Raw genomic sequence first — 12,538 nt, forward strand, 5'->3', positions numbered from 1 at the left:
TCGTGATTGCCGGGCGCCCCTCACAGTAAGAGTGTACTGTCACACGATATACGACCACATGAAAACAATATTGTTTCTCGTGACTTTCTCTGAGTGGTCGAGTGAGTTTTGGGTGGGCGAGTGGGCGAGTGGGCGAGTGAATGGTCGCGTCAGTGAGTTGTGGGTGTGTGAGTATGGCTTGCGGAAGATTGGACGGGTGAGTGAGTTTTGGGTGAATGCGTTGAAGTTAAGGGAGTGGGGGAGTGAGTGACATGTGCTAATGCAAGACATTGACGTGATTACAGTCAACAGCCCGACTCAGATCTGTTAGTACTTCTCTTTGAGCAATGTCTTTGTTCGAAATAATAGAGGAAAAGACACTTTGTATAATAAAGGCAGCATTTTAACGTTATATAGGTCCATGGCCCTAGTGATTATTTTATGAATGTTTTTGCATCATCCTGCATAGATTTAACTAGTTTATACATTCATTGAATACACACTGCCATTTAGAAAGTGGTCAAATGTAACAAATATTATATTTGGGATAACACTTTCTTAGTAATGTACAGATTCTCGTACTTTTTTTTAAAGCCTCGGTGGCTGAGTGGGTTAGATCGCTGACTTTGTGTGCTGGCAATTAGGTGCCTCAATCTGGCAAGTGTGGGTTCGAATCCCGCACGGGACTCAACCCCCCCCCCCCCCCCCCCCCCAAAATACGAGAATTTGTACCTTACTAAGAAAGCGTTATCCCAAATATGACATTTGTTATATACATTCATTGCTCAGGTGTTCTTAACACTGTTTCAAATGTTATTTAAGTATTAACAATGCATGACATGAAACTAAATAACACGCGTCTCTATTACAGGTGGGTTGTCTGGAAAATGTCATTATGCAAAAGTTTTCAAAAAGAAAAACTACAAAAGAGGCTGGATGGCGTCCGTGGGACAAGGGACGAACCCATTCCTTTCTAAGAATGTTTCAGTGAACGATGTAACCACATGACTGGAGCCCGCCCGCTAGTTGTGTGAACATTTGAAGTATTTATACTTCCATGTCGTTAAAACACATCTGTGACGTCATTCTATTGTTTGAACGCTCCATTATTTTTCAGGAATGGAGAGTTGCTTGTCAACTGTACATTATCTTGAAACAGCATTTGAATTTTTCAAATATTTTCAACTACAGAATATTTTGTCAAAGTGTAAAAGTAGGGATGAGTTTTAAGTAGGGGAATATCCTCGTAACTCTCCATTCCTTAAAAATAATGGGCCTCGGCCCCTGCGGGGCCTCTGCTCCATTATTTTTAAGGAATGGAGAGTTACTCGGACATTCCCCTCAACATAATAGCCGGGTGACGTCACTCACTAGGATTCTAGGGCGCTTCTCTCAGTAGGGGTGGCGGGTCACACGCGATGATGATATCAATGTTGACTTAATTACTGGGAGACTTGGCACGTTTCTTTAAGAAAATTGGAAGGAATTGGACCTTCGTTCAACATGTGTTCTGTGTACAATTTCCACCCAGGTTATGGGGTCTCGGTGTCAGTGTGTAGGTGTTCGGCATCAGCTTGTTATCTCGAGTCAGGTGGTCAGCTCGAAACTTAGTTTAGTCTCTTAGTCTCAAATTTGGAAGGCTTGCGCTTCCAGCATACATGTCATGGTGTGCATGGGGATGCGTATTCTACAGCAGGGTGTTATTTCATATATCCACCTATTACTGCCACACTTCAGTTTATAATTCAGGAGTCATTCACTCAGTTGCCTTTCCAAACATTTAATATGAAGAACCAGATGTAGTATCCTTAGCGGTATTTTGTAAAACCATAGAAAATTAATAAATAGTAAAAGACTGGATAGCGCCTGTGGTACTCGGGTTTGAACCCCTTTCCCTTGGGTAGAAAGAGTTTTCATGTTGAAACGAAGTAACCACATGACTGTTGCCAGTCCGCTGATTGAGTCGACATTTAAGGTATTTATAGCTTCCCGTCGATAACGCTTTGCATGTTACAAGAATAGCCACGACAGACATCGTGATTGCCGGTCGCCCCTCACAGTAAGAGTGTACTGTCACACGATATACGACCACATGAAAACAATATTGTTTCTCGTGACTTTCTCTGAGTGGTCGAGTGAGTTGTGGGTGGGCGAGTAGACGAGTGAGTTGTGGGTGGGCGAGTGGGCGAGTGAATGGTCGCGTCAGTGAGTTGTGGGTGTGTGAGTATGGCTCGAGGAAGATTGGATGGGTGAGTGAGTTTTGGGTGAATCAGTTTAAGTTAAGGGAGTGGGGGAGTGAGTGACATGTGCTAATGCAAGACATTGACGTGATTACAGTCAACAGCCCGCTTTAGATCTGTTAGTACTACTGTTTGAGCAATGTCTTTGTTCGAAATAATAGAGGAAAAGACACTTTGTGTAATAAAGGTATCATTTTAACGTTAGGTTCTAGTGATTATTTTATGAATGTTTTTGAGTCCTTCTGCATAGATTTAACTAGCTTATACATTCATTGAATACACAATGCCATTTAGAAAGTGGTCAAATGTAGCAAATATTATATTTGGGATAACACTTTCTTAGTAATGTTACAGATTCTCGTACTTTTTTGAAGCCTCGGTGGCTGAGTGGGTTAGACCTGACTTTGTGTGCTGGCAATTAGGTGCCTCAATCTGGCAAGTGTGGGTTCGAATCCCGCACGGGACTCACCCCCCCCCCCCCCAAAAAAAAATACGAGAATTTGTACTTTACTAAGAAAGTGTTATCCCAAATATAACATTTGTATATATATAATTATATATACATTCATTGCTCAGGTGTTTTTAACAAAAAAGTGTTTCAATCACTTTCAAATGTTATTTAAGTATTAACCATGCAGGACATGAAACTAAATAACACGCGTCTCTATTACAGGTGGGTTGCCTGGAAAATGTTATTATGCAAAAGCTTTAAAAAAGAAAATTACAAAAGAGGCTGGATGGCGTCCGTGGCACAAGGTACGAACCCATTCCATCGAAAGAGTGTTTCAGTAAACGAAGTAACCACATGACTGGAGCCCGCCCGCTAGCTATGTGAACATTTGAAGTATTTATACTTCTGCGTCGATAATAGCCGGGTGACGTCACTCACTAGCATTGTAGGGCGCTTCTCTCAGTAGGGGTGGCGGGTCACACGCGATGATGATATCAATGTTGACTTAATTACTGGGAGACTTGGCACGTTTCTTCAAGGAAATTGGAAGGAATTGGACCTTCGTTCAACATGTGCTCTGTGTACAATTTCCAGCCATGTTATAGGGTCTCGGTGTCAGTGTGAAGGGGTTCAGCATTATCTTGTTATCTCGAATCAGGTGGTCAGGTCGAAACTTAGTTTCGCAGGTAAGTAACTATGGGGCAATCTTGATCTTGAATACTGTTAAAAGCGGCGTTAAACACAACTCACTCACTCACTCGAATGGCGTGCATCAGATCGGTCAGTATCAGGCTCGACATTTACCGCAGTCTGTACATGTGATTAAGATCAATCACAAATCGTCCAACTGTAAGAAATATCTCTCTTTCTTAAAGGTGACATGAATTATATTTGATCTGACAATCCAGTAATTAACATCATGCTCATCGATCTACGCAATTGGGATACCATGACATGCATCTATCGAGTCAACGAGCCTAACCACCCGATCCCGTTAGTCGCCACTTTCGTCAAGCATAGTCGCCTTTCACGGCAAGCATGGGTTGATGAAGATTAATTCCATCCCGGATCTTCATGAGGAGACATGAATTATGAAACGTATGGAATCAACTAACATGAACAATGAAGGAGAATGATGTGTCGTGATATTTGCCTTCTAAGGGCAATGAAATTAAGTAAACGGTTCGCGCCTTGATTATTATGTTGAATATGGTTATCATTCATCAAACGAGTTGCACACCTTGTATTCGGTAACTGGAATAAATCTTAGAAATGTAATGCAAGAGCATATATGGTAATTTAAGTCTAAAATATATTTTTGATTCTACCTGTTGCATTATGGGTGAAAAGTATTCATGTGTAAACAATTTCTGTTTTCTTATATGACAGACCCCTTAAGGGGCCAGCATATTCTTACCTTCAGCTGTACTGAATATGACTAACCTTCCTTCCTTATTACAAATAGTACCCTTACTAAAACAGAAAAGATCCCCCCTGGACATCGAATCTGTACAATTCCTAACATCCTACAAACGCGGAATTGTTATGTCGCTGTCTTGGTTTATGGCAATAGCAGTTTGTGTTTTCCTTTGGATTTTAGCTATACCACACCACACCACACCACACCACACCACACCACACCACACCACACCCCAACACACTCCACCCCAACACATCCCACCCCACCCCACCCCACCACACCTCATCCAACCCCTCCACACCTCGACCCACCCCATCACATCTTATCCCATCCCATCACACCACACCACACCACACCACACCACACCACACCACACCAAATCCCATCCCATCCCACCCCACCCCACCCCACCCCACACCACACCGCACCGAACCACACCCACCCCACACCACACCACACCACACCACACCACACCACACCGCACCGAACCACACCCACCCCACCCCACACCACACCACACCACACCACACCACACCACACCACACCACACCACATCACACACCACACCACATATCACCGCACCGAACCACACCCCACCCCACCCCACCCCACCCTACAACACCCCACACCACACCACACACCACACCACACCACACCACACCACACCACACCACACCACACCACACCACACCACACCACACCACACCGCACCGCACCGCACCGCACCGCACCGCACCGCACCGCACCGCACCGCACCGCACCGCACCGCACCGCACCGCACCACACCACACCACACCACACCACACCACCACACCATCAGTTAAAATGCATTCGTTTCTTACTGACAGTTAAAGTAAATGTAAAGCACTCCTTTGAGTTCGTTTGTACAAAATGCCAAACTTGTCAAAATTTAATTCTGTTGAGAAATACGGTGGATTATCTGGATTATACTTTTTATCTGAGGAGCTGTGAACCATCAAGACAATGTTTCAATATGTCGAGTTTCTACAATCGTGACTGGTGTCGTGAACCGGATCTGCGGTTCACCTTCAGCAGGAAAGCGGGAAATATAGACTTGAAGCAAGCGATGCTTGGTATGCCTGAATAGGATGTAATGCAACGTGTCCTTAAACAGACAAGGATACAACCTGCTTTCTGTATCTTGTAATATTGTAAACAGTTAAATTCATTGGACGAGAATTCCGACCGTCAGAAGCCGTTAAATCGACGTTGTAAGGGTCTTCATAAGAGAAAGGACTTGGAAATAGGATGGGGTGGAAAGAACCAGACAGATGCAAAAGTCCATATACTGGTCCAAGTAATAGTTGTAATAGGATCATGTGCATGAAGACAGTATTTCTGTTATTGACGTGGCTTGTCTTCCGCATTGCTGGGATTGACATCTTGACTCTGGAGTTGGATGAAATTGCAGTAGCTCAAAAGTATCCAAGTTGTCGCATAAAACCTCGTTCTAACGCGTCTAATGAGAAGACCGTGTTGCTGTATGAAGGAGAGAGTTTACACATCGACTTGTGCATAACTCGGAAACAGATGGTGTCTGTCAAAAATCTAGCTTACTCAAATGATGGACCAAGCGACAATATCTCATTTATAGCTGACGGAAAGACGATCGGTAGCGTTATCACGAACAACGAGACGAAGTTTGGCAGTGATTGGAATTTATTTCACAAAAGCTCCACCGTCGGGGAGAAATGGACCATAGACGTTGGAAGGTTGACTTTGGTCATAAGAGCTCCTTCCACAGACCAATACGGTGTGGAGCTTGACTACCTGGATCTGGAGTTCAGCCGCAAAGTCTCTAAGGACAACAATCTATGTAAAGAGACAGAACCGACTGTGACCACACAGTTTGCGTCTCACCCATGTCGTCTCAAAGGTGAGTTCTATGCATCAAATACTTATTCGATTACTGCTTTATCGAGGCGAGATCAAAGGCCCTGTCAATCTTTTATTAGACACAAGATATCGCCGCTCTTGTTAAGAGCTATTATTGGCAGTGAAACTTACTGAATCCCAGGATTTAATGTGACGCCTATGTCCGAGGCGACGACTCCTTTTTTAACCTTAACGGGATCCGTATCGATACATTTGAAACCATGTCCTTCACTAGGTAGATATTATCAAAGAATAGTAACTTTCGACAAGGTCAGTTTGGTAAAAATAACAGTAGTGACTTATGTACCACAAGTCAGCAGCAGCCGTCTCCACCTTGCATGTCACAACATCCTGCTACGGTCTCATCTTGCTTGTCACAACATCCTGCTACGGTCTCATCTTGCTTGTCACTACATCCTGCTACGGCCTCATCTTGCGTGTTACAATGTTGTACTACTGTCCTATAATGCGTGTCACAACATTCTGCTACAGTTCTATTTTGGGTGTCACAACATCCTGCTACGGTCCTATCATGCGTGACACAACATCCTGCTACGTATACGGTCTCATCTTGCATATCACAACATCCTGCTACGGTCCTATCATGCGTGACACAACATTCTGCTACACTTCTATCTTGGGTGTCACAACATCCTGCTACGATCATATCTTGCATGTCACTACATCCTGCTACGGTCTCATCTTGCTAAGCCACCTCGTACGACCAGCAATGGGGTGTTGGTGTTGTGCACTACTAACGATTTCATGTTATTAACACTCATAAACATGTGTTCCATGTACATAATGCTACAATATCGCATTATGCAGGTGCATTACGTGTCATCTGAATACACGATTTTGCGATCACAGTGAATAAAAGCGACAAACCCTTTCCATATTCACAAGAAATCTCTGCAAGAAACACAGTCCATGATAAGCATGTCTTTATTAATCACTTTCAAATATAGATGATACCAGGTTTTAGCGAAAAGGTATCCTGCCCTGGCGGTGGCACGTGACAAACACATGCAAAGCCAAATCAATTGTTCACATAAAAAAACACGGCAACAAAAGGATGTTACTGGTTAAAATAAGGAATTGCATCGAACATCATTCTTGTCACTGATGCGTCAAATTTGGAATTGTCCTCCACGTGTCTAAATATGTTTAGAACAGTTGTACTTCCTGTACATTAATACGACGATAGTGATTCAATGTGTTGATCACACTGATGTGAAGCATGATTATCAAACGTGGTGTACACATATACAATTAAATATCTATCTTCAGAAGGTTCCAGTCAATTTGTCAAAAATGCCATCTAAAGCTTACTGAGTAAACAGTATGTAAAATGGAGGACTTCCTTACTGATAACATAACAAAATGGGAGGTAAGACATTTAGGCAGGAAGTAGGCATCCCCATGCCCGTCACCACCTGTGCTCCCCTTCTTGCTGACTTGTACAAGGTAATTTGACCAGAGCGTTTAACTTAAACGCCAGGCATATCGATAATCTGGTATCGTTCAATAACCATCAAATAGCCAATTGCTTGCAACTGATTCACCCACCTGTGCTAGAAGTAAAGGTGACCAGTCAGACATATTTAGATATATGCATAATGAATCAGAGTGACAAAACACTCTCCACAAGACTTATAACTCACTCTTTCCAATGGTCAACTTTCGCTATATGTCAGGCAATATTCCCGCAGCTACAACATGAACACAATATTACATGAACACAATATATGTTATATGGCTTAACTTTCATAACGGTTTCATGTAGCCATTATTTATCACAATATAATCTAGTCTGATTTTGAATTGCAGACACATCAGCAAACACTCCTACAAGAACTGATACCACGACAACCATGACTCCAACGGTGTCTTCAGTAACAACTACAGCTGCAGTTCCTGTTCGATCAGAGACTGTTGTATTCCAGGGTGGTTCTAAAGTGATTTCTCTCCGCCGAGCCACCAAGTTTGTCTGCCAGGAAGAGATGGCCAAATTCCTTGTCACTTCGAGAGACACGAACATTCTTCATGTATCTACACTACATAGAACAACCATCACCGCCCCTGTGCATCCAAGCTTTGCCCTAAGCGCCACACCCGATTTTACAGAATCACGACCAACTGTTCTTATTGAAGGTTTTTCTGGCCGAGGAAAGAATATGTGGGTTGTGATGGACGGCAAGGACGCTGAAGTTTCAGTCCTTATCGTTTCAGTTCCTGCACCAAATTTTGGACAAATGTCACCGATGCTGATATTCTACCAAGACGGTCATTTTCGCCTTTTTCCTTACCATCCAGTGTATGCTCAACCCAAGTTTTACTTGACGAGTCCTGAAGACGGACAGGAAACAACTGGCCTCGACATTGATACTGTTGCTGTAGCTGTTACCGATAGCGAATTAGAACTTAAGGTGAAGAGCGGAAACCATATGACTAGGATGCACATGGGGCTTGGAGAACTGTCAACCCAACTGACGGTGATTGTAGGGGAGGGAAATGAGTCAAACCTCCTGTCTGTTGTCACACCATGTTGGATTGGCAGTGACCCGTTCATGCGTCTCTTCGCCCAAGTTGATTCTGGGGACTTCAAGTCACTGTTTGTGTCTTCAGATCCCTTATCGGGGAACAACATTTCAATCAGAATCGATGAAATGAAAAAGAAATAGAACTCACACGTTGCGGTCACTACTTGAACCGTTTATCACACTTGTATAGCTAATTTAATGCTTATATATCCAGTTAGCCCATGAACATTGTGCCGCATGCTATATCATGAATCCTACTTCCTGTAAAAAACATATTGATGTCATATGCAGTCAGAACAAATATAGTTTATTGTATCTTATAGCTTAAATGGATAGAATTATCATTAAAACGCCCGCATGTTATCAGAAATGAGCGGGCCACTGTAACTTGATAATGCCCTCATATTACTTGACGACGGGCCATTATCACGCCCGTTGTTAGGTGACGTCATAGGATAGGGATACGTGACGTCACGTTCAATAGTCTGGTTTGTTTCCATATTTGTAAAAGTGGGTCAGTGACATTCGTGTTGATTTCAGTAAATGTTTCAAAACCGATATTGTTGTTTCTTTTTATTTGATAACAAATTCCATCCATTTTAGCTATAATAACGGTAACGCTATTTTTCAGGGCATTATCATTTGCAGATACCTCGGTCATTCAACTGCCCTTCTTCGTCGGGCAGTTAATGGAAGACCTCGGGCTTCTGCAAATGATAATGCCCTGAAAAATAGCGTTACCCTTATAATATAACTACCGATTTTGACGTGCCGATATTAGAACGTATTACGACTTGAAGTGATGTGTCACTGAAGCTGTGTGCAACTTAGAGGTATCGAGTGAATGGCAATCTGGCCTCTGTTTAATATAAACAAACATTTCACTTGTCCATGAAAAATCATTACTGTTAGAAGTTAGAAGTTCATTTTTAATGCAAACTTTGGGAGTACAATTTTGGCCTATGTTGTGTACTGAACCAAACACGTATAATTGCACTTTATGGATACACGTTTTAATTCTACCTTTAATATCACAATAACGTTTATTAAAGGCCAGGCTGCGACGTATTTCATGATCCACTGAAGTGCAATAGTTTACTGAAGGCCGTGCTGCCATGCTCTTCATGATACTGAAGTGCAATAGATTACGGAAGGCCAGGATGCAATGCTCTTCGTGATACTGAAGTGCTAGAGTTAACTGAAGGCCAGGATGCCATGCTCTTCATGATACTGAAGTGCAATAGTTTACTGAAGGCCGGGCTGCCATGCTCTTCATGATACTGAAGTGCAATAGTTTACTGAAGGCCAGGATGCCACGCTCTTCATGATACTGAAGTGCTATAGTTTACTGAAGGCCAGGATGCCATGCTCTTAATGATACTGAAGTGCTAGAGTTAACTGAAGGCCAGGCTGCCATGCTCTTCATAATCCTGAAGTGCAATAGTTTACTGAAGGCCAGGCTACCGTGCTCTAAATGATACTGAAGTGCAATAGTTTACTGAAGGCCAGGCTGCCATGCTCTTAATGATACTGAAGTGCTATAGTTTACTGAAGGCCAGGATGCCATGCTCTTCATGATACTGAAGTGCTATAGTTTACTGAAGGCCAGGATGCCATGCTCTTAATGATACTGAAGTGCTAGAGTTAACTGAAGGCCAGGATGCCATGCTCTTCATGATACTGAAGTGCTATAGTTTACTGAAGGCCAGGATGCCATGCTCTTAATGATACTGAAGTGCTAGAGTTAACTGAAGGCCAGGCTGCCATGCTCTTCATAATCCTGAAGTGCAATAGTTTACTGAAGGCCAGGCTACCGTGCTCTAAATGATACTGAAGTGCAATAGTTTACTGAAGGCCAGGCTGCCATGCTCTTAATGATACTGAAGTGCAATAGTTTACTGAAGGCCAGGCTACCGTGCTCTAAATGATACTGAAGTGCAATAGTTTACTGAAGGCCAGGATGCCATGCTCTTAATGATACTGAAGTGCTATAGTTTACTGAAGGCCAGGCTGCCATAGTTCCCATAGCAGCGACGAGTCTTGCTGGTCTGACTCTGTCGTTTATTGATGGATGGACTGAGGTGTAGTAAGGGTTTGTTAGTATGAAACCTCATGTTGCCTTAATCCTTGTATGTTTGTTTACCCGTACATGAATGTCTATGGGGTAAGCAGCAGTAACGGTAGTCGGACCCCCCACTCCTTGACTCTGATGACCAGGCGAGTTGCAGAGTTATGGCTTAACTGACCATGACGACACGGAACTGTTATACGCTGTTGTAGGGTCCCTTGACGCCCCAAAAGCAGTTACGGCAGATCGATGCTCGATAATACTCCGTAATATTGCTGGAATGTTGCTGGAATGTTGGTGAGTGTAGCGTGAAACAACAAGCACGTCGAGACTGCTTCCGTGCACACTGTCGGTGATGTTAAAACCACAAATTTTAATGCAAAGATGAGAAAATCTACCAAACTCCTTGACCGGCGCAATGGCCTCAGATTAAACCAAGGCAGACTAAGAATCTGATTCACGACAGTTGTTATCCTGAGATGACTGCATTGCTGGTTATTTAGAATCGTTCATGTGTAGTTCTGAATCACTTAATAGTATTCAAGATGTACGTTATTTATTCATTACGGTGTAATTTTGACGTATGTAAAATTTGCAATTTACGTCCTTATTAATACGAATTCAAAAGTTGTTTCCGTGTAATAAACATTCTACCATGACATTGAAGAATGCTTGATTCTGATTGGTTAGAAAAGGTTCCTTTTTGCAACAGAAACCTGTCTTTTCAAACAAATACCGTGAGTTTGAAAACACTGATAGCCTTCATATCGATCCATAAAAAAACGGCTGCCGATCACCAATAAGAACGTTAACTGTGTACCGTATCGATATTTCCTCCATTTAGGCGCTTGGTCTCTAATACAAGATAGGGCTCTGACACACGCCGGGTTAACGGCTCTCTCGAAATTTAATAGTCCGAGAGTCTAAAAGAGGAAATACGGTACGCTTGATTAGGGATGTTTTTAGCGACAATTTTGGCCTTGAAGGCCGTAACCCTGACTGCTTCGATGAGATTACAAGACTTAACGACCCGTGAAGATCCGGGGATAGAATAGGTCTTCAGCAACCGACTATGCTTGTCGTAAGAGGCGACTAACGGGATCGGATGGTCAGGCTCGCTGACTTGGTTGAAGCATGTCATCGATCCCAATTGCGTGGATCGATGCTCACGGTTTCAATCACTGAATTGTCTGGTCCAGACTCGATTATTTACAAATCGCCATCATATAACTGGAATATTGCCGAGGGTGGCGTTAAACAACAAACAAACAGACAAACAAGACTTCACGAAGGCATATCTTTTGCATACAAATGATAACATTTATGAAACCGTTAGGGACATATTCAGTGGTGAACAGGTAATTTCCCCTTTGAAATAAATGATAGGCATAATGAAAGTAAAAGAAAACACTATAAAAAGTGTTTTAAAAAACTTTTTTCATGACAATATGTTGTTTACAAACCTTCTTGCGCCATCACCGTCAATCACCAACTTCAGCAACCCATGCTTGCCGTAAAAAGCGACTAACGGGATCGGCCGCGGGTGGTCAGACTCGCTGACTTGGTTGATGCATGTCTAGTATTCCAATTGCGTGGATCGATGCTCGTGATAGCAATCACTGGATTGTGGTCCATAATCGATTATTTACAGACCGCCGTCATATAGCTGCAATATTGCTGAGTGCGGCGTTAAACAACAGATAAACAAGCAAACAAACCAACGTTAGGATTTGGCAGGAGGGGATTTGAAAGGCAATCAGAAAACACTCCTTCCTTCGCCAATGAGAGGTCAGTATCGAGAACTGTTAGAGACTCCACCATTGCCTTGCGCTGATTTACATAGTTTTGGGAATGAAGAAAATAATGAACCACATTGTACAGTGTGTGTGAGCAGCTTGACAGTGTTCAGAAATGTCTTTATTAATAACACTGGGATAAGCA

General features: G+C 42.8%; 1 protein-coding gene across 1 annotated transcript; it reads left to right on the plus strand.

Moving 5' to 3' along the window:
- Positions 1–5,306: 5,306 nt before the first annotated feature.
- LOC124150217 lies at positions 5,307–8,950 on the plus strand. The gene is made up of 2 exons (XM_046522157.2): positions 5,307–5,987; positions 7,817–8,950. Exons 1-2 carry the CDS (start codon positions 5,360–5,362, stop codon positions 8,668–8,670), a joined length of 1,482 nt encoding a protein of 493 aa, XP_046378113.2. The 5' UTR covers positions 5,307–5,359; the 3' UTR covers positions 8,671–8,950.
- The last annotated feature ends 3,588 nt before the right edge of the window (positions 8,951–12,538 follow it).

Source organism: Haliotis rufescens, unplaced genomic scaffold (assembly GCF_023055435.1).
Source record: "Haliotis rufescens isolate VD_foot unplaced genomic scaffold, xgHalRufe1.0.p SCAF_9, whole genome shotgun sequence".
Classification (NCBI taxonomy): Eukaryota; Metazoa; Mollusca; class Gastropoda; order Lepetellida; family Haliotidae; genus Haliotis; species Haliotis rufescens.

Bases quoted from the DNA above. Each gene is read 5' to 3' on its own strand.
- LOC124150217 (XM_046522157.2), top strand. From the start codon at position 5,360: ATGGGGTGGAAAGAACCAGACAGATGCAAAAGTCCATATACTGGTCCA. The intron at 5,988-7,816 runs GTGAGTTCTATG...TTTGAATTGCAG, and splicing joins TCACCCATGTCGTCTCAAAG to ACACATCAGCAAACACTCCT.